At 44.3% G+C, this 23,002-nt stretch overlaps 2 protein-coding genes across 3 annotated transcripts in view; one reads left to right on the forward strand and one right to left on the reverse strand.

Moving 5' to 3' along the window:
* VPS35L (VPS35 endosomal protein sorting factor like) overlaps nt 1-23,002 on the forward strand; it is a 149,126-nt gene that overhangs the window by 107,321 nt on the left and 18,803 nt on the right. For both annotated transcript variants that reach the window (XM_021672319.2, XM_064362545.1), the window contains exons 27-28: nt 10,057-10,196; nt 21,686-21,851. In XM_021672319.2, the coding sequence (XP_021527994.2) occupies nt 10,057-10,196; nt 21,686-21,851 (306 nt within the window). The remainder of the gene's footprint in view (nt 1-10,056; nt 10,197-21,685; nt 21,852-23,002) is intronic.
* The window catches only part of KNOP1 (lysine rich nucleolar protein 1), a 65,352-nt gene that overhangs the window by 3,531 nt on the left and 38,819 nt on the right, over nt 1-23,002 (reverse strand). The window lies entirely within an intron of this gene.

The following is a 23,002-nucleotide window of genomic DNA, read 5'->3' on the forward strand; positions in this document are numbered from 1 at the left end:
GATGTATAAGGTACATAATTGTTCCTGGACATTTATGTTTCTTTATATCTTGCTCTATGTACATATCATCAAAATAGTGGCCCATAAGTCCTCAAACTTAACTGTTGTAATAACAAGTTCTATTATAAAAACACAGGCTAGTAATAAACAGTGGTAAATCTGTATCAGTGGCCTGCCTGTGGATGACTTGGCTATTGAGACCACAAGGCTTTGTCAGAGGCACCCTGTCACTTGGTGACAGCACATCTTCATTGGAGACAAAGTTTTCAGGAAGAAGATATGTCCGGATGTTGCATTTTACATGGTAGTTTCCATGATATTGATATTGTCAATCCAAACCTAATTCATACAGAGATAGAAAATGTTGAAGATGGGTAAAGATGTTTTGCAATGGGTTTATATACCTTGAGAGAGAGTGATGATTTTTTTTAGCTAGAAACCTGCTTTAATAATACACATATTTGGGTGGGTGTGGTGGCTCACACCTGTAATCCCAGCACTTTGGGAGCCTAAGGCGGACAGATCACGAGGTCAGGAGCTCGAGACCAGCCTGACCAACATGGTGAAACCCTGTCTCTACTAAAAATACAAAAATTAGCCAGGCATGGTGGTACATGCCTGTAATCCCAGCTACTCAGCAGGCTGAGACAGGATAATTGATTGAACCCGGGAGGCAGAGGTTGCAGTGAGCAGAGATCATACCACTGTACTGCAGCATGGGTGACAGAGTGAGACTTCGTCTCAAAATAAAATATTTAAAAAAACAATAATAATAATACATATGCAATGGATGGGAGTCTTCAACCCCTTGGAACATCTTGTCTTAAGAACTCATGATTTTTGGCTGGGCGCACTGGCTCATGCCTGTAATCCCAGCACTTTGGGAGGCCAAGACGACAGATCACTTGAGGCCAGGAGTTTGAGACCAGCCAGCCAACATGGCACAACCCTGTCTCTACTAAAAATACAAAAATTAGCTAGGCGTGGTGGCGTGTGCCTATAGTCCCAGCCACTCAGGAGGCTAACAAGGCACGAGAATTATTTGAACCTGGGAGGCGGAGGTTGCAGTGAGCCGTGATCACACCACTGCACTCCAGCCTGGGCAACAGAGCATGACCCTGTCTCAAAAAAAAGAATAATTATGATTTTTCTATTTTTCGATTTTCCTGGACTAGGAAAGAGGTGGCATTGAATTATCTAGGAGGTCAGTCTGAGTTATCTAGGAGGGGATATGATGGATTTAAGATCTAGGAGTGAATTGAATTACCTTTGAGGTCTTGTTTAGCCTCAGGAGTTTATGACTGACGAGTGGTAAAGATTTCCGTTAGCACTTAACTGATGCATTATTGAAAAAAAGCAAAATGCCGACTTCGAAGGTGGTTTGGGTTATCACTTCTTGACTGTCTCTTATGATTCATGTATTGACTCGTATTCCATATCACCAATGCCAAGGATACAAAAAGTTGAATTTACTCCTGTAGGTCCTAGTTAAGTCTAAATTCCTTTTATCATGTATTGAGGGTGTTTGGTGAGATTGTCCTGTATCCAGTTGAAAATCTAGGCAATCTGTATTTTAAATCTTAATGACTTTTGCTATAAAAATTCAGAATGTTCATTTGAAAAACTTCCAACAATACAGAAATGTAGGACTCTTAAAAAATAAAAAGCCTGGAGATAAAAGTCTCCAATAATATGCTCTATCTTTCCACTCCACCCCCAAATCTGCTGTTGTTAACAGTTTGGACATTTTTCTTGATTTTTTTTTTTCTTTTATATATCCATTTTTAAATATTCATTATTCGTATATTCTCTCTGCCTCTCTGTTCTCCTTTCCTTTCTCCTTCCTTCTCCATTTATCTATATTCTCCTATATATATATGCAGTCCCCTTTCCCCCTTAGAAATAAAATAGAATTATGTCTTCTACAGTGTTTCTTATAAGCCCAAGGCTTGTTGGTAAATCTTGATGTCAATCAATACATTCTTTGTAATGGCTGTTTGGTATTCTGTTTCCTTTTTTTTTTTAATAAGTGCTACAAATTATTTCCTCAAATGGCCCCCCTGTATTTTTTTTCTCCAAACTCCTCTTGAAAAATATATGAACTCTTTGCAAATTTTTGCTCTGGCAGACAGTAAACAACCTGCATCTTGGCTGGTGCAGTGGCTCACGCCTGTAATCCCAGTACTTTCGGAGGCTGAGGCAGGTGGATCACCTGAGGTCGGGAGTTCGAGACCAGCCTGACCAACATGGTGAAACCCCGTCTTTACTACAAATACAATATTAGCCGGGCATGGCGGTGCGTGCCTGTAACCCCAGCCAGTCGGGAGGCTGAGGCAGGAAAATCGCTTAAACCTGGGAGGCGGAGGTTGCGGTGAGTGGAGATCGTGCCATTGCACTCTATCTTGGGCAACAAGAGCGAAACTCTATCTCAAAGAAAAAAAAAAACTTGCATCTTAATTCTGAGCATTTTGAAGCTTTCTGACAGTTGTCCAATTGGTGTTTTAGTCTCAGAACATGGAACTCTATTGTTCAGCCAGAGGTATATTCAAAGCTTTGGTACATACAACAGATGCCAGTGGGGCTCCTCAGGTGGACATGCTGGTGGGAGGTTACTGCCCCCTGAGTAATCTACAGGAGCTTGAAGAGGCCCCAGAGCACAGCGTGGAGCCTTTTAAAGCCTTGAGAAGAACCCTTGCAAATGGAGCTGACAGGGGCTTCAAGCCTGAAATCTGACTCATTTCATGGAGAAGCTGATTAGAGAGAACGCTTCCAGGCGTCCTCACAGTGCAGTGCAAAGCAGCTTCCCTGGTTAGTCTCCACAGAGAGTGTGTCACTCCTCAGCTTGGTGCCATGCTTCGCACAGGGAACTGGGGTGGCCATCCCTTAGGACAGCAGGAGTATGAGAGTGCGTGCAGCGTGTGGCCCTGTCCCCACTCCCATCTCCACCTTGTCGTACTCTGGTTGAATAGGAAGGAGTACATTGTTTTGCTATCTTTCTGTTTGATACATTTCTAGGACTGAACATTTTACAGCAAACTTGTATTTGCCTTTGTATGTGCAAAGGAAATTATTTTTAGAAATTTAAGCCTGGGCAACATAGACCCCGCCTGTACAAAATGTGAATTTAAAAAAAAAAAAACTAGGCTGGGCTAGGTGGCTCACACCTGTAATCCCAGCACTTTGGGAGGCCAAGGCAGGTGGATCGCCTGAGGTCAGGAGTTCGAGACCAGCCTGGCCAACATAGTGAAACCTGTCTCTACTAAAAATACAAAAATTAGCTTGGTGTGGTGGCATGTGCCTATAATCCCAGCTACTCGGGAGGCTGAGGCAGGAGAATGGCTTGAACCCAGGAGGCAGAGGTTGCAGTGAGCCGAGATCGCGTGATTGCTCTCCAGCCTGGGTGACAAGAGCAAGACTTTGTCTCAAAGAAAAAAAAAACTAAAAATAAATAATTAGCTGGGCATGATGGCACATGCCTGTAGTCCCAGCTACTTGGGAGGCTGAAGTGGGAGGATTGCTTGAGCCCAGGAGGTCAGCAGGAGTGAGCTATGATGGTACCACTGCAATCCAGCCTGGACAGCAGAGCAAGACCCTGTCTCAAAAAAAAATAATAATAATAGGCCAGGCATGGTGGCTGACACTTGTAATCCTGGGACTTTGGGAGGCAGAGGTGGGCAGATCACCTGAAGTCAGGAGTTCGAGACCAGCCTGGCCAACATGGTTCAACCCTGTCTCTACTACAAAAAATACAAAAATTAGCCAGGTGTGGTAGTGGGTGCCTGTAATCCCAGCTACTCAGGAGGGTGAGGCAGGAGTATTGCTTGAACCCAGGAGGCAGAGGTTGCAGTGAGTTGAAATCGCACCACTGTACTTCAGCCTGGGTGACAGAGCAGGACTCTGCCTCAAAAAAAACCCAATAATAAAGAAATTTCAATTAAAATTCCAAAACAGTAACCTGTCAGTAAGTGAAAAATTTGGTGCCCATCCTCATCCACCACACCAGTGTTACACCTAATAGTCTGGCATTTGCCTGACCTTTTTATGTATCTACATAAGTTTATATACTTTTTTTCCTTTGCAAAGATATGCTCACACTGTATATAGCTGTATATTTTTTGTATTTTCTCTATTTTTTTGTTTTCCCTTTCACCCCCCCAATTTTTTGTACTTAATGTCATAGATGTCTTTATACCTCAAAACATATAGATTTGCCTTATTCTCTTTATTCGCTATATTACTTGCTTAGTGCAGCAGTGCAGTAATTTCTTTCTTTTTCTTTTTTTTTTTTTTTTTTTACATTTCTGAACTTTATTTTTAAGCTGTTTTCACTTTTTCTTCAAATAAGCTTACAGTTGATATAAAGATATCTTCATACAAAGGGAACGATTGACCCAATCATTTATAGTAGCTAGGCAACATGAATAATCAAATCATACAGTTTACCTACTATCTAAGCCCTTATTTCAGCTTCTGTCTGCATCTCACCCTTTCTCACAGCTATTTGCTTGTGATATATATTTTGGAGTCCATTCTGTGGGGTTTTAGTGGCTTTGTGTTCTGAGTGTTTGATTTCTTCCTGTCCTTACAGAAGTTTCTGAAATATCATGTTCTTTTATTGGTCCACATACCCTTTGAAACTACCCAGGTTGAGAACAGGAGAGCCTGAAACTTCAGATGGAAAATGTCAAATGTGATATTTTGCTCATGAGCATCCCTGGCTTTCGTTCATCATATATAGAAAATGATGAGGTAGTCTGTCCCCATATTTTTTAGCAAGGACCCTAACAGTTCTTACAATAGAGCACTCCAAGAGTACCACAGTGCTCTTACGAATAGGGCTGTGTTTATGGAATTTCTCTTACTTCGAATACGGGGACAGTAGCTGTGTTTATGCAGTTTCTCTTACTACAAATACCAGGATGGTGGCTATGTTTATGCAGTTTCTCTTACTATGAATACAGGGACAGTGGCTGTGTTTATGGAGTTTCTCTTGTTATGAATGCAGGGATGGTGGCTGTGTTTATGCAGTTTCTCTTACTACGAATATGGAGATGGTGGCTGTTTCTGCAGTTACTATGAATATGGGGATGGTAGCTGTGTTTGCTCTCTGCCCAGTATCCAGCAGTGCTGTGGGACGCGTTGATTGCTGTGTGGAAAGAACTGTAGAATGCTGCTCGAAAAAGTCCCTGCCCCAAGAAAGAGGGGTCTCAAATACTTTGAACTGTGGCATTGGGGTCAGTAAGGCCTGAGTGGGGTTTTTCTGGTTTGGGTTTTGCCGTGAAGATGGGGTATGGAATGATTGTGCTGAGACATTGGAAATAAAAGCAAAAAAAAAAAAAAAAAAAAAGGCGGGGGAGGGATATGGAAAAGAAATATGGCTATCCCAGCCAGGCACGATGGCTCACGTTTATAATCCCAGCACTTTGGGAAGCCAAGGCAGGCAGATCACCTGAGGCCGGGAGTTCAAGACCAGCCTGGCCAACATAGTGAAACACCGTCTCTACTAAAAATACAAAAATTAGCCCAGCGTGGTGGCATGCGCCTGTAGTCCCAGCTACTCGGGAGGCTGAGGCTGGAGAATTGTTTGAACCCAGGACATGGAGGTTGCAGTTAGCTGAGATCACACCCCTGTATTCCAGCCTGGGTGACAGAGCAAGATTCCATCTTAAAAAAAAAAAAAAAAAGAAACATGGATGTCCCATGAACCCCAGAGGACTTGGATGGAGGAAGCCTAGTGCATGTACTTGCTGCTTTTCCCTTCCTCTAGTGGAACCAGGACAGTATATATTTTTTCCTTTTCCAAAAAAATTTGTGTGGGTACATAGTAGGTGTATATATTTATGAAGTACATGAGATGTTTTGATACAGGCAGGCAATGTATAATAATTACATCCTAGAGAATGGGGTATCCATCCCCTCAAGCATTTATTCTTTGTGCTACAAACAATTCAGTTATATTCTTTTAGTTATTTTAAAATGTACAATTAGATTATTATTGACTAGTGTCACCCTGTTGTTTTGTCAAATACTAGATCTTATTCATTCTTTGTAACTATTTTTATTTTGTATGCAGTAACCATTATATTCTTTTAGTTATTTTAAAATGTACAATTAGATTATTATTGACTAGTGTCACCCTGTTGTTTTGTCAAATACTAGATCTTATTCATTCTTTCTAACTATTTTTATTTTGTATGCAGTAACCATTCCCACTCCCCACCATGCCCCACCACTACTCTTCCCAGCCTCTGGTAACCATCCTTCTACTCTCTGTCTCGCCATGGGTTCAATTGTTTTTGTTTTTAGCTCCCACAAATAAGAACATGCAAAGTTTGCCTTTCTGTGCCTAGCTTATTTCACTTAACATAATGACCTCCAGTTTCACCCATGTTGTTGTAAATGATAGAATCCATTCTTTCTTACGGCTGCGTAGTACTCCATTGTGTAGCTATACCACATTTTCTTTATCCATTTCTCTGTTGGTAGACACTTAGGTTGCTTCCAAATCTTAGCTGTTGTGAACAGCTCCAACAAACATAGGAGTGCAGATACCTCTTTGATATACTGATTTTCTTTCTTTTGGTTATATACGCAGTAGTGGGATTGGTGGATCATATAGTAGCTCTATATTTAGTTTTTTGAGGAACTTCCAAACTGTTCTCCATAGCAGTTGTACTAATTTAGCATTTGCACCAACAGTGTGTGTGCGAGGGTTTCCTTTTTCTCCACACCCTCACCAGCATTTGTCTGTCATTGCCTGTCTTTTGGCTAAAAGCCGTTTTAACTGGGATATGATGCTATCTCATTATAGTTTTGATTTGCCTTTCTCTGGTGATCAGTGGTGTTGAGCATCTTTTCATATGCTTGTTTCCCGTTTGTATGTCTTTTGAGAAACATATATTCAAATCTTTTTCTCATTTTAAAAATCAGATTATTCGATTTTTCCTATAGAGTTGTTTGAGCTCCTTATGTTCTGGTTATTAATCCTTTGTCAGATGGGTAGTTTGCAGATATTTTCTCCCACTCTGGGTCGCCTCTTCTCTTTGTTGATTGTTTCCTTTGCTGTGCAGAAGCTTTTTAGCTTGATGTGATCCCATTTGTCCATTTTTACTTTGGTTGCCTGTGCTATAGGGTATTGCTCAAAAAGGGGACAGTATTCTTTACTAATGGGAATCTTGAGTTCTCCTTTTCTGTAGGTCTTAAAAAAAAAAAACTAATCCATTTTATCTTAAATTCTCTCCCATGACTTTTAATAGCTACAAAATAAAGTGTTACGTGAAGTTGACATGATTATTTTCAACTTTATGAGGATAAACTGCTTTCACATGCAGTAGGATTTGACTTCTAATTACTACAAAATGATTGAGAAATCGCCCAGACAATATTTTCTATATGGGGCAAGTCTTCTGAGGATAGAACTAAAAATCTGCTTTGGAACCCTGCATGCCCCAACCTTTAAATAACTGTTTATTTTAGCTCCCTTCTTTAGAGTGGAACTGGGCGGGGCAGGCGAGAGGAGCCAAGTTCTGGGGACAAAGCTGCTCTCTTTTTAATGAGGCATAATAATAGGCACATTCTCTGGGCCAGTCAGTAACAAACACATAAATAGAAAAAAATGGTCTTTCAAGTTGCTCTGAGCAGAATTTGCATTCCCACTGAGAACCTTGTTTCATGATACACTTACTTCACTGTGGGACTGCTGGAGGACTAAGGAAATGAACTGCTTAAAGACAAAGCCTGGGAGCTCCTGTGGGTTCTCTAAGTAGGGCCATGTCTTTTTTTTTTTTTTTTTTTTTTTTTTTGAGACAGAGTCTTGCTCTGTTGCCCAGGCTAGAGTGCACTGGCACAGTCTTGGCTCACTGCAACTTCTGACCCCTGGGTTCAAGTGATTCTCCTGCCTCAACCTCCTGAGTAGCTGGAATTACAGGTGTGTGCCACCATGCCCAGCTAATTTTTGTATTTTTTTAGTAGAGACAGGGTTTCACCATGTTGAGTAGGCTGGTCTTGAACTCCTGACTTCAAGTGATTCGCCCACCCTGGCCTCTCAAAGTTCTGAGATTACAGGCATGAGCCACTGTGCCCAGCCAGGCCATGCCTTACTAGTGGTCACAAGATAGAAGACCCTGCAGTCTCTGACCCTTTCTGGAAGATTTCTGTCAGAACTGACGTCAGGTGGCTTTTCCCTAAGCCCCATGTTTAATATCTCTCCCCAAAATGATTGAGATAAGTGGATTCATAGACCAAAATATATAACAGGATTAGAAAATAAGTGTTGGCCCCTTGAGGTGGCTCACACCTGTAGTAATCCCAGCACTTTATGTGGGCAAGGCAGGCGGATCACTTGAGCTCAGGAGTTTGAGACCAGCCTGGGCAAAATGGTGAAACACCATCTCTACAAAAAATACAAAAATTAGCCAGGTGTGGTGGTGCATCCTGTAGTCCCAGCTACTCAGGAGGCTGAGGTGGGAGGATGGCTTGAGCACAGGAGGCAGAGGCTGCAGTGAGTCGAGATCATGCCATTGCATTTCAACCTGGCCTAAAAAAAAAAGTAAAGACCAAAAAAATAGTTGTTAATTAGTATGATTATGTTAGTTTAATTGCCACAGTTTCTGTTGTCAACACTTTCTCTCACTTTTTTTCACCTGTGCATCCCAATGACAGTACTCTGTTCACGGTTGGTGCTTAACAAACGTGGAAGGGGTTTGAGTTTGGGGTTCGGGAAACAGCCAGGCGAGGAAGCTTCCAGAGCAGAGCTAACTTGACCGAGAAAGCTTTACAAGCAGTGTCTTTCTGTGATGTGGTTTTTTTTCCTCTCCTTGAAGAAGGAAGAGATGGCAAAACTCCATCATCTATCTTCAGACACATACTCTTCTCATTAAACATAGGCCATTCTCCCGGAAAAGTGAGCATTTGCTGTTGCATTTGCCCCTCTGGTGTGCTGGGCGGCCTTCCCGCTTTAATTCTGGACACTATTCACCCCTACAGTGTTCTCTTTGCATCACTGGAAGTCGTTTTGGAGTGGAAGCCCATTTGGACCATGAAAACATTTGATCTTGTCGGGTAGTTTAAAATTTCATTTGTGAGGTCAATGTTTTGATTGTTTTGACCTTGAGGCTTTTTCTCACAGTCAGTACCTTGGCAGTTTTAGAAAGAACTCTCTCTCCCTCTGCGTCTCCCCCTACCCCCCATCCTTCCCACTCTCCCTCCCCTTTCACCTCCTCTCTATCCTGTTGCTCACACATTCTCTCGCTCTCCACTCCTTTTCCTTTCTTGCTTCCTTTGAAGTCTTGTTGTTTTATAGATTATTTCATAGCTCTTTAATATCTTGATTTCCCAAACAATTCTGTGGAGCTGTTGTTACTCAATCAGAAATCTTTAAGCTTGTGTGTGTGTGTGTGTGTGTGTGTGTGTGAGAGAGACAATTCTGTGGAGCTATTAATCAGAAATCTTTAAGCTGTGTGTGTGTGTGAGACAGTTCTGTGGAGCTGTTAATCAAATCTTTAAGCTATGTGTGTGCACGTGTGCACGCTTTTAGATATGTTGATGGTAACTTAACAGAAATGGTGTGCGCTAGAATAGATTCAAACGGACCAGGGTTTGAACAGCTCCACCACCAACACTGGAACTTCCTACATACACAAGACACTGTTGCAGGATGAATTGCTTCTCTTCCCTTATTTTCTCTTCTGTGAAGTACACCTGTTGACAGCACCTTCCTCGAATAGTAGACATGAGAATTCAGCGAACCAATCCAAGTTGAGCCTTTAGCCCAGGCAACTGTCATTTCTAAACTTCCTACAAAAATTTGCAACCTGCTTTTTTCACTTAATAATCTAAAGGCAGTTTAACAGAGGTTCTCTGAGCTGAAGCAGTTTCTTGTCAAGTGAATTGCTCCTCCAGCTCCATCATGATTTTCAGAAACCCTCTGCTAGGACCTGCCCTTGGCATGACCTGACTTCCACCTAACTGTCGGGACTGGCCTTCAGGCCACGTGAAGAAAAAAGCCAATTAAATTTTCCAGAGTTCTAATACACTGACTTTTCTTCTGTCTTGTAGCTGATGCTTTTTTCAAAGCTGCTATAAGCCTTATTCCGGAAGTTCCAAAGATGATTAATATCGAGGGGAAGATGCGGCCGTCGGAATCATTCCTGCTGGAATTCCTCTGCAATTTCTTTTCTACTTTATTAATAGTTCCGGTAGGTTTCCTGAGCAGAACCCTAAGACATGTCTTCCTTTGACCTGCCTTATAATACTATATGTATTCTTATGCCTAAAACTGCAGGAACATTCTATCTGATATTTTTGTGTTGGTTTTCTAGTTAGTATTCGAACTGCTTAATGAATTTTCCTTTCTTGCTGTGTGGGGATCATACTATAATAGTGGAGGGGCTGTGTTAGCTCAGGCTGCTATTACGAAGTGCCATAGACTGGGAGCTTAAACAACAGTTATTTCTCAGAGTTCTGGAAGCTGCAAGTCTGAGGTCAGGGTGCCAGCCTGGTTGGGTTCTAATGAGGACCCACTTGCAGGTTGCAGACAACTGTCTTCTCTCTCTTGTCTCTCTCTCTCTTTTTTTTATTTATTTATGTATTTGAAGATGGAGTTTCACTATTGTTGCCTAGACTGGAGTGCAATGGCATGATCTCGGCTCACTGCAGCCTCCGCTTCCCAGGTTCAAGTGATTCTCCTGCCTCAGCCTCCCGAGTAGCTGGGATTACAGGCACCCACCATCATGCCTGGCTAATTTTTGTATTTTTAGTAGAGATGGGGTTTGATTATGTTGTTCAGGCTGGTCTTGAACTCCTGATCCACCTGCCTTGGCCTCCCAAAGTGCTAGGATTACAGGTGAGTCACCGTGCCCAGCTTTTTTGTTTAAGAGACAGAGTCTTACTCTGTCACCCAGACTGGAGTGCAGTGGTGCAGTTTTAGCTCACTGCGGCCTTGAACTCCTAGGGTCAAGCGATTCTCCCGCCTCAGCCTCCTGAGCAGCTGGGACTACAGGCCCATCTTCCCATTATGTCCTCATATGACAGAAAAAAGCAAGGGCAAGCTCTCTGGATTTTTTGTGTAATGGAAGAGATGTACATCTAGGCTTGGGTTGGAAAGAATGAGGCCACTCCGGGCACCCAGCAGGAGGAATTTCTGGACCCTCCCTAGCAAGGGTCCTTATAACTTGGAGTCTGCCTACTCCCTGGTGGTCTGACAGAGTGACCATGAATTTGGATGAGGGAAAAAAAAAGACAGCTTTATTTTAACAAAGCTCTGAGTGAAATTTATCTTTCACTCGATGAATTACAGGCAATAAGCCACAGTAGTAGTAGCAGTAGTTGGGACTTCGTCACCAAAAGAAATCAACAAATATGTTCACATCACATTTCAGGTGTGAAAGATATTTCAGAAGATTGTTTATGTTCTTCTTCCTTTAAAAGCACAGCAGTTATTAAGCCCATTGCTAGAGCTGTTAATGCATTCACAGAGAAGCAATAGATTACAGCATCACAAATGCATTGAAAAAATATTTTGCCAGCTGTGTTTTAGTGTAATTGGTTTTCTCTATAGTCTTATATGTTTTATTTGCTGCATTAAAAATAATATTCCAAGGGCCGGGTGCAGTGGCTTATGCCTGTATCCAAGCACTTTGGGAGGCCAAGGTGGGCAGATCACCTGAGGTCAGAAGTTTGAGACCAGCCTGGTCAACATGGTATAACCTCATCTCTACTAAAAATACATAAGTGAGCCAGGCATGATGGCAGGTGCCTGTAATCTCAGCTACTGGGGAGACCGAAGCAGGAGAATCGTTTGAACCTGGGAGGTAGAAGTTGGAAGTGAGCCAAGATTGTGCCATTGCACTTCAGCCTGGGCAACAGAGCAAGACTCCATATAAAAAAAAAAAAAATAGTATTCCACAGAGTGTGCATAGGCTTCAGCTGGCTGCTACAGGGTCCGTGGCAAAGAACAAATTAAGAACAACTAGTAGAGCTGAATGTGCATGGGAACCCCAGACACTTGTTAAAATGTAGATTCCTGGGGCCCCTCCCAGAGTCTCACTCAAGTAGGTTGACATAGGCTCACAAATCAGCATTTTTGAAATAATTAGTTTTGTTTTATTTTGAGACAGGGTCTTGCTGTATGTTTAGGCTGAGCTCCTAGGCTGAAGTGATCCTCCTGCCTCAGCCTCCCAAGTAGCGGGGCCTGCAGGCATATGCTACCATGCCTGGCTAATTTTTTTTTGATGTTTTATAGAGATGCAGTCTCTCTCAGTACATTATCCAGGCTGGTCTTGAACTCCTGGCCTCAGGCAATCCTCCTCCCTCAGCCTCCCCAGTACCTGGGAGGATTACAGGTGGGATCAACCATGTCTGGCCAACGCATTTTTGAAAGCCCCCTCAGTGATGCAGGGATACGTGGTCCTAGGACCATACTTTGGGAAATAGCCCCCTCAACTTGAGCCATAAGTGGCCTGAGCTCCACTGGATGCAGGTTCCTTTTTGGGGTGATGATATGTTCTAAAATTGACTGTAGTGCTGCTCACACAACTCTGAATGTCCCAACAGTCACTGTATTGTACATGTTAACGGGTGTACTGTTTGACATGTGAACTACACCTCAGTAAAGCTGAGAAAACAGAAAGTGACTCAGTTCCTGACTCTCCCTGTTCTGATTCCAAGTTCTCGGAGAGAGGGAGTGAGGTCAGGAGGCCAGGCCCGGGGACTGCGGATACTGCTTCAGGATAGGGGCCTCTCTGCAGGCAGGGTGGGCGGCACCCAAGTGGGGGCAGCTTGCAGAGGCGTCTTCTAGAGCTCCTTGGCTTGACACTTGATGTCACTGTTTTCAGATCTCCATATTAGTACTGTATAAGTTTTCTCTCTTTGGGTAAACTAGTTATCAAGTGAGAAGACAAAAGAAAAAACTCAGGGTTTTGAATTAAGCAGTTGGTAATAGTCATTGTTCACTGATTAATCAGGATGGACTCAGCATCTGCAGGTTAAAAATCACTGGATGCTTTTTGAAAAGCCTTCTCAGAGTCAGAAGCTTTTGTTCAGTCCCGACCTGAAGACTTCATAGCTCTGGGACTTTGGGAAAGTTTTGTAACTCCTCAGAGCTTCAGTTGTCACCTTTTCTTTTTTTTTTTTTATAATGAGACAAGGTCTTACTCTGTCACCCAGGCTGTAGTACAGTGGCACCATGTTGGCTCACTGCAGCCTCCCAGGTTCCAGTGAGTCTTCTGCCTCAGCCTCCTGGGTAGCTGGGATTACAGGTGCATGCCACCACACCCAGCTAATTTTTATATTTTTAGTAGAGATGGGGTTTCGCCATGTTGGCCAGGCTGATCTCAAACTCCTGACCTCGGGTGATCTGCCCGCCTCGGCCTCCCAAAGTGCTGGGATTACGGGACTGAGCCACCACGCCCGGCCCAGTTGTCACATTTCTAAGGCGTCATCACAGTGCCCACCTCAAGGGACCCTGTGAGGATTAAATGAAATGATAGCTGTGAAAGTGCTTTGTAAACCTGAAGCTCTGTCCCTGAAATTACAGATTGATGTCTGGAGGACAGATCCAACTGGCAGATAAGTAGACACTTGCTGGCCATGTCCTGATGGAGAACATTTGGAATGAGTTTCCTACATTTAAAAATTGGTAGATCACAGAAAATCCCAGATTTGCATCTCCCCTGGAAAAATCAGGTCCTATTGCGTGGGGCCCACATCCTGCAACCTGGCCAATTGGCCGCAGCTGGAGACCAGCTGGCTCACGCAGGTGGCATATGCCTTTCTCTTCAGTTCTCCTGGGCACCTCTGGGCCCATTAAACCTATTTCTGTTGCCTACTTGGCCCCTTAGGCATTTGTGGAAAGCGCTCCTGTTCTCAAGATTTTAGTTATTATTCCTTATAGCATTGCATGTGTTTTGCTGGGGTTTAGTAATGATATGAGACAAAGACCAGCTGTAGTTCATGACACCTCACTAGGTACCCTGTGCCTTGCTAACGCCACTCATTAATATTCACTCCCTGGGAGTCCTCCCCACAAGCTCCCCAAGATAGGAATCCTTGCACCTTTTTCACAAAGGAAACCTAGAGCCAGAAGGCCCTTGCTGCATACTTGAAGTCACAAAGCTTTTAAGTAGCAGAGCTGGGATTCAAACCCAGGGCTGCGCTACTCCAGAGCCTGTTCTGCATGACCTAAGCCAGAAACTTCTGCAATGTGTCTTATTTGTTCAAGTTCATTGAGCACTAGCAACCCTTCATCCCTGTTTGTGGGATACAGCATTAGTAACTATTCACGGATGCTACAGAATGTCTAGCCTGAATAGCCAGGGCTGTGAGCTGAATAAACTCCCAGGTGATGGGCTGCACCACACCTGAGCCACGCCCACTGTGACTAGATCTAGCATCAACAAGACTCCCACATCCCACCTCTACCTGGTTCAGTTTATGTATTTATTTATTTATTTTGGAGAATCTTTCTCTGTCACCCAGGCTGGAATGCAGTACACAGTCTCTGCTCACTGCAATCTCTGCCTTCTGGGTTTAAGCAATTCTCGTACCTCAGCCTCCCAAGTATCTGGGACTACAGGCATCCGCCACCACACCCAGCTAATTTTCTTGTCTTTTAGTAGAGACTGGATTTCATCATGTTGGCCAGTCTGGTCTCAAATTCCTTAGCTTGGGTGATCTGCCCTCCTCGGCCTCCCAAAGTGCTGGGATTACAGATGTGAGCCTCTATGCACAGCCTATTTGGTTGAAATTATTTGTTACCCTTCAGGTCACAGCTTTTATTTTAGTTATATTGTATTGGGGTAAGAACACTTAAGGTGAGATTTACCCTCTTAACCAGATTTTAAGTGTGTAATACATTTTTGTTGACTTAGGAACTGTGTTATATAGCAGATCTCTAGCGCTAATTCATGTCTAGAGCTTATTCATAATTGAAACTGTCCATTGGTTAATAATTCTTCATTTCCCTACCCCCATCCCCTGCAGCCACCATTCCACTCTTTGATTCTATGAATCTGACTATTTTAGATACCTTCTTTCTATGTGGACTCATGCAGTTTTTGTCTTCTTGCCACTGGCTTATTTCACAGACTAATGTTTTCGAGGGTCATCCATGTTGTTGCATATGGCACAATTTCCTCCTTTTTTAAGGCTAAACAATATTCCATTGTGCATATGTTTCACATTTTCTTTTTGAGACAGGATCTCAATCTGTTATCTAGACTGGAGTGCAGTGGTGTGATCACACTCACTGCATCATCCTTGACCTCCTGGGCTCAAATATTGTCCCAGCTCAGCCTCTTTGAATAGTTGGGGCCACATGGGCGAGCCACCATGCCCATCTAATTTTTCATTTTTTGTGGTGGTGAGGTCTCACTATTTTTCCCAGGTTGGTCTTGAACTCCTAGGCTCAAGTAATCCTCCCGCCTCGACTTCCCAAAGTGCTGGCATTACAGGTGTGAGTCACTGCACCCAGTCCTTTTTTTTTTTTTTTTTTAAAGAGTCTTGCTCTGTTGCCCAGGCTAGAGTACAGTGGTGCAATCGTACCTCACTGCATCCTGAGCCACCGCACCCAGCTACGTCATTTTTCATTATCAGTTCATCTGTCAATGGGCATATAGATTGTTTCCACATCTTACCTTTTGTGAATAATGGTGCAGTAAGCATGGAAGTGTAGCTACCTCTTTAAAAATCCTGATTTCAATTTGTTTGGATATGTACCCACAGGTAGGATTGCTGGATCATGTGGTAGCTCAGTTTTTAAAATTTTTGAGGAACTCCATACTGTTTTTCTTTCTTTCCTTTTTTTTTTTTTTTTTTTTTTTTTTTTGAGACGGATCACCCAGGTTGGAGTGCAATAGTGTGATCTCAGCTCACTATAACCTCCACCTCTCTGGTCCAAGTGATTCTCTTGCCTCACCCTCCTGAGTAGCTGGAATTACAGGCGTGTGCCACCACGCCCAGCTAATTTTTCTATTAGAGATGGGGTTTTGCCATGTTGGCCAGGCTGGTCTCGAACTCCTGACTTCAGGATATCAGCCTACCTCAGCCTCCTAAAGTGCTGGCTTTATAGGCGTGAGCTATAGCACCCAGCTCCCATACTGTTTTTCACAGTGACTGCACTACTTTGCTTTCCTACCAACAGTATGCAAGGTTTTTTTAAAGGATGGGTTTGAACATTTGATTCATTTTATTTGTTTAGAAAAGACAGGAAACACCAGGCACGGTGGCTCACACCTGTAATCCCAGCACATTGGGAGGCCAGGGTGAGTGGATCACCTGAGGTCAGGAGTTCAAGACCAGCCTGGCCAACGTGGCAAAACCCCGTTTGTACTAAAAGTACAAAAATCAGCTCTGTGTGGTAGCATGCGCTTGGAATCCCAGACACTAGGGAGGCTGAGGTTGGAGAATCGCTTGAACCCAGGAGACGAAGGTTGCAGTGAGCCGAAATCATGCCATGACACTCCAGCCTGGGCAACAAGAGCAAAACTCTGACTCAAAATACACACACACACACACCCCCCTTACAAATGGAGTAAAAAACTCTGACTCAAAACACAAACACACACACCTTACAAATGTGAGAGTAAAAAACTCTGACTCAGAACACACACACCCCTAAAGTCCCTGGCCCGATTTATTGATGCTTACAAATGTGGGAGTCCATCCCCAAGATGGCCCTCTCTCCCCTGCAGACAGAACTTTTGGAGCATGTTGAAGTGTTCTGCTTTAGTGTCAGTAGTTGTCAGCCTCTTGGTGGACTAGTTTACGGAATAGCCTTCCCTACATAATCACACTGGCTCATTTCGTGTAACAATGTGGTAAGACAAAGTAGAGTTGAATGAACAAGTTCAGTTGTCACCATTTGGAGGCCTAATTTTGATTCAGTTGCACTTTGCAGGAAATGGAAATGTTACTACCATCAGTTTTCCAGCACTAATCATCTCGGATGCAGTAGGGAGCTGTCCTTTCTCCTTCTTATCCTGGAGAAAAGGTCCAGCCATAAACACAGCAAGATGTCCAGGTCTGTTTCATCATGATTCAGTCTATTCCACAAACATTTGTCAATCCAGGAATTAAGGAGTGAGCAAGAGAAACATACCCCAACTCAGGAGGAGATACTTCACGTTAAACAAATAAGTACACATTTAACTCCAATTGCATAAAGCGCCATAAAGAAATACAGAAGGCCAAGTATAGTTGGCACTGGTCCACCAAGAGGCTGATGACTACTGACTAGTGCTGGAAAACCGATGATATTAGTAATAACATTTCCAGCTTCTTGAGAGGCTGAGCGGGAAGGATTGCTTGAGGTCAGGAGTTCAAGACCAGCCTGAGCAACATAGCAAGATCTCATCTCAAAAAGTCTTTTAATGAACTATAGAGACCTCTCAGCTTCAGATTTAGGGGAGAGGGTGAGGGAATCAAGAGAGTTCCCTAAGAAAGTGCCATTTGAGCTGTGACCTGTAGGAAGACTAGTAAGTAGTCAGCTAGGTACAGATGGGGAGAGGAGAGGGCATTCTGGGTCAAGGGCACAGCATGGGTGAAATCCTAGAGGTGGAAGCAGCACTGTGCCCCTGAGGGCCTGGAAGAGAACCACAGTGACTAGCACATCGGGAGGGTGCAAGGGACACCCGAAGAGCTGGTGAGACAGACAGGACTGAGTAAAACAGCAAGCTGGTCCCTGACAGCCTTCCATCAAGTGGTGATCTGTCTCCCCTCATCCTCCCCTGCCCTTTCACTCCTTCTGTTTTTCCTTCCCAGTGCCCTTTCTTTCTTTCCCTGTCCTTCCTTTTGGAAGAACATAAAAGCTCACCTGTGTTCCGGTTCCTTTTCTAAAGGGGTTTAGTGTTACTTAACCAAGCTCATCACCATGGGCCAGCCAACATTTCACAAATATTTACTCAAAACAAGCCTGTTACTATCATCCTCATTTCATAGAAGCGGAAACTGGGGCACAGAAAGATGAAGGATCAGCAGCTGGTAAGAGACGAGCCAGGGTCCAAGGCCTGGATGTCTGCCCAGCCGCCATCCTCCCTGCCTCTCATCTTGGTTCTCATGGGAAGAGTTAGTTACTTCTAGGGTATTATTAGATTGGTCCAAAAGTAATTATGCGTTTTGCCATTGAAAATAATTACTTCTGTACCAACCTAATACTTTTTCTCCCAAGGAGTTTAATAGAAGGATTCCTGCAAACCAGAAACCCAAAGGGATATTTCTGATGTGGTGGGTGTCAGGCCAGCAGGGAGAGAGGTCTGAGCTTCTGCTAGGCGCTGCCTGGGAGCCACTTTGTCAGGATTTGTTTGCTCCACTTGGGAGGCTGCCCTGCCAGGGACACCTGGGGACACCTTTTCCCACTGGAAGTGCCATCTGAATCCAGGACTATTTTTTTGTCTTTAAAAAGAAAAAAAAAAGTCTGTATCTGCCTTACTTCAGCTGTTGGCACTGAACCATCAGTACAATTTTTAAATTTTTTTTGAGAGGAGTCTTGCTGTGTTGCCCAGACTGGAGTGCAGTAGCACAGTCTTGGCTCACTGCAACCTCTGCCTCCCCAGTTCAAGCAATTCTCCTGCCTCAGCCTCCTGAGTAGCTGGGATTACAGGTGTGCACCACCATGCCCGGTTAATTTTTGTCCTTTTAGTAGAGATGGGGTTTTACCATGTTGTCCAGGCTGGTCTCGAACTCCTGACCTCAAGCAACCCGCTGGCCTTGGCCTCCCAAGGTACTGAGATTATAGGTGTGAGCCACCGCTCCCAACTCATCAGTACAATTTTAAAAAAAGTTACAACCACTGAAGCATGGATGTCACATGGGAAATTATTTCTGTGTACAGAAGGTCGGAAATAGTCTCCTACCTCTTCGGTTGTGAGCAAAAGCTCATGGAAATGGCTCACTACAAACCTTTATATCTCCACTGGCCCTTGTACCACCTTTTTAAGGGTGTGTTACATGGTCTTCCACAAGACTTGTGCATTTGTGTTGAAGGAATTTGCTGGAACATTCAGATTGCTGTCTATTGCCAAGGCAGATCCTTAAATAAAAATAATATATACATATATTTAATTTTTTTTTTTTTTGAGATGGACGGAATGTTGCTTAGCTGCCCAGGCTGGAATACAATGACAGGATCTCAGCTCACTGCAACCACCATCTCCCAGATTCAAACAATTCTCCCATCTCAGCCTCCCTCTCGAGTAGCTGTGATCACAGGTACCCACTATTGTGCCTGACTAATTTTTTTGTATTTTAGTAGAGATGGGATTTCACCATGTTGGCCAGGCTGGTCTCGATCGCCTGACCTCAAGTGATGCACCCACCTTGGCCTCCCGAACCCCTCCTGCTGGGGTTACAAGCATGAGCCACTGCTACTCAGCCCCAGCTAAGAGCAGTTCTTACGGATATTAACAGCTTGTACAAAACATCTCACACCCCTCCACAGTTGTCCTCACCCAGTTGAAAGTATGACTGCAATATGTACACACATTCACATTGCATGTAACAGCAATAGTTCTCATACTCCATGCTTGTATTCTAAGTAGCTGACTACATGTATGCCTTACCCCAGTTCACAAGTTCTAGAAAGTCAGAGACGCCTGGTTTATCTGTACAGAGGCAGTGTGAATATGGTACCAGTAGTTAGCATGTCCACTCGGGAGCCAAATTGCTAAGGCTTGATCCTTGGGTTCCCCATGAAGCAACTCTGTGACCTTGGGCCACTTAACCTCTCAGGGGCTGCTCATTCCCCATCTGGGAAATGGGGCTTCATCATAGTATCTCCCTGAAACAGAAAAACTATGGTAGCTGCTATAAATGTTAACTGCTGTTGTTTCCATAGCCACTTCAGTGCTTGACACATAGAAGGTACCAAAAACTGCAATCCATTCAGCATTATTCACCCAATGTATGTCAGTGTCCAGCACTGTCCCAGAAGCCAGAGACAGGGCTGGATTGAATGTCATCAGGGACACCATCCACATTGTGTTCCTGGAGGCACCATTAACAGAATAACATTGGCAAATGCAATAGATGAAGTGTCTGCCCTCCTGGAGCTTATAGGCTAGCATGAAACAGAACCAGGAAAACCACGAGATATTGTTGGGCAGGTCACTGAAGGAATACATAAGATCTTGAGAAGTGCTCTAAGAAAACAAGACAGGCTGGGCACCATGGCTCACGCCTTTAATCCCAGCACTTCCGGAGGCCGAGGCAGGTGAATCACTTGAGCCTGGGAGCTCGAGACCAGCCTGGGCAACATGGCATGACCTCATCGCTACAAAACATAGATAAATTAGCCAAGCGTGATGGTATGTACCTATAGTCCCAGCTCCTCGGGAGGCTGAGGTGCGAGGAGGATTGCTTCAGCCTAGAAAGTCAAGTCTGCAGTGAGCTGTGATCATGCCACCGTACTGCAGCCGGGTGACAGAGTGAGACCCTGTCTCAGAATCAAAAAAAAAAAAAAAGAATGATTTGTGATGTACAGATGGACCATCAGGGAAGGCCTCATTAAGGAGCTAATGTGTAAGGTGAGAACTGCAGACTACGAAGGGCCAAGCCCTGGGGCACAGACTCTAGTCAGAGAGAACGTGCCTGGCTGGAGGCCAGAACCTGGACAAGTGTACCAGCCCCTGGTGCCATTCTGTGCCCTTTGTCCTGCTCTGTGTGGGGGAGACTGGCCTCTGGAGACCGTCTCACCTATCCTTCCTCTGGTTCCCAATTTGTTCAGTCAGTAGGAGGCAGCAGCGTGAGGCAGGGCAGGAGGAAAGCGAGGCTGGGATATTTCTCCCTGCATGCCTGCTGGGCCATGTTTTGGCAATGGCTTTGTTCCTGCACCCAAGACCACATCTTTGGCTAAATGGCCTCCTGCCACTGTAGGTTCCAATCATGCTGTTTCCCCTGCCATGATGTGGCTGGGGTTAGGGAAGGAGACCCGCATTGGGCAGGCCAGTGAGGCCATGGAAGGGGCTGACTGCACAGAGCCTCTGCATGGAATGAGAAGTCTGAAGAGCTTTCAGCGGGGCATCCCCAGACTTACATACACCTTTTTGGAATGGAATTGAAGCTGCTCACTTTTTTATACCCCAAAACTTTTTATAGATGCAGCTTAGCATCTCAGAAACACCGTTGGCTATAAACTTTGTGACTGTCTCTCAGGTTTTGCCTCTCCCAAGACGGCATCCTCCATTTGGCTGTTACTGTTGTTGAGCGTCCCAAAGAGCGAGGCTCTATTTAAAGTCACTGCCTCGAGTGGTGACAGGGATCATCTGGGGGCTCACCCAGCGTAGGTGGCTTCTGCCGTTCCATCTGCTACTATGCCCACAATCTTGTTTTTGTGGTTGGAACAGGGCTTAATTTTTTTTTTTTATTGCTACCACCCACAGAAAAACAAGAGTGTAATTTTGGAAACAGGCCATTAAGCTGACAGGTAACTTTGCCTTCTCTTTCTTGGGATCCAAAAAGGGATTCTCAAAGCTCGTTTGCCCAGACAGGAGCATGTTGATTCATGGGAATCACGTTTTGTCATTTTTCCCTGTATTGTGTAACCAGGCTTATGAGTGGGTCTTGCCTTTGTTCGGTAACTGACAATGTTAATTTCTCTACAGCTGCTGAGGGAGGATCTGGGTTTCTGTGTTGATTTTTTTTCCCTCCCTGCTTCATCTTTGGGATTATTTCTCCTTTTTTTGTTCTCTGCTAGGATCATCCTGAACATGGGGTCCTGTTTCTTGTTCGAGAGCTTCTCAACGTGATCCAGGACTACACCTGGGAGGACAACAGCGACGAGAAAATCCGCATCTACACCTGCGTCCTGCATCTCCTCTCCGCCATGAGCCAGGAGACCTACCTTTACCACATAGACAAAGGTAGCGGAGCCTCCCCCACCAAACCATGCTCTGCATGGATTTCATGAAAGGCGAACACAATGCTCTCATTGTATTTTAGCTCTCATGAACTTCTAGTCCAGGGTCTCACTGTATTTACCTGATCAAAACTTACCTGGGGCAACTCTTCTTGGGCCAGATGCAGTGGCTCACGCCTGTAATCCCAGAACTTTGGGATGCCAAGGCGGGTGGATCACCTGAGGTCAGGAGTTGAAGACCAGCTTGGCAAACATAGTGAAACATACTAAAAATACAAAAATTAGTGGGGCATGGTGGTGCGCCCCTGTAATCCCAGCTCCTCGGGAGACTGAGGCAGGAGAATCACTTGAACTTGGGAGGCAGAGGTGGCAGTGAGCCAAGATTGCAACAAGAGTTGCCTAGGCAACAAGAGTGAAAATTCCGTCTCAAAAAAAAAAAAAGGACAGATTCTTCAGCCCTATCCTGCCCTTTATTTATTTGTTTATTGGAAATAAGGTCTCACTCTGTCACCTGGGCTAGAGTGCAGTGATGTGATCTCTGCCTACTGCAGCCTTGACAGCCCAGGCTTAAGCAATACTCCTACCTCAACTTCCCAAGTAGCTGGGATTACAGGCAGGCACCACTGTACCTGGATAATTTTTTTAAATTTTTTGTGAAGACAGGGTTTCACCATGTTACTCATGCTGGTCTCAAACTCCTGGCTCAAGCAATCTACCTGTCTCAGCCTCCCAAAGTGTTGGGATTACAAGCAGGAGCCACCGCACCTGGGCTTCCCTTCTTAATTTGCATCTTTAACAAGCACCTGAGATCATGTTGAATGTCAGACCAGTTTGGAAAAACACTCTTTACAAAATAATAATAGGCCAGGCACCGTGGCTCATGCCTCTAATCCCAGCACTTTGGGAGGCCAAGGTGGGTAGATCATGAGGTCAAGAGATCGAAACCATCCTGGCCAACATGGGGAAACCCCGTCTCTACTAAAAATAGAAAAATTAGCTAGGCATGGTTGGCGCGCGCCTGTAGTCCCAGCTACTTGGGAGGCTGAGGCAGGAGAATCGCTTGAACCTGGGAGGTAGAGGTTGCAGTGAGCCAAGATTGCTCCACTGAACTCCAGCCTGGCAACAGAGCGAGACTTCGTCTCAAATAATAATAAT

This window comes from Aotus nancymaae, unplaced genomic scaffold (assembly GCF_030222135.1).
Source record: "Aotus nancymaae isolate 86718 unplaced genomic scaffold, 86718_ANA_hifiasm-v0.15.2.pri h1tg000049l, whole genome shotgun sequence".
In the NCBI taxonomy this organism is placed as follows: Eukaryota; Metazoa; Chordata; class Mammalia; order Primates; family Aotidae; genus Aotus; species Aotus nancymaae.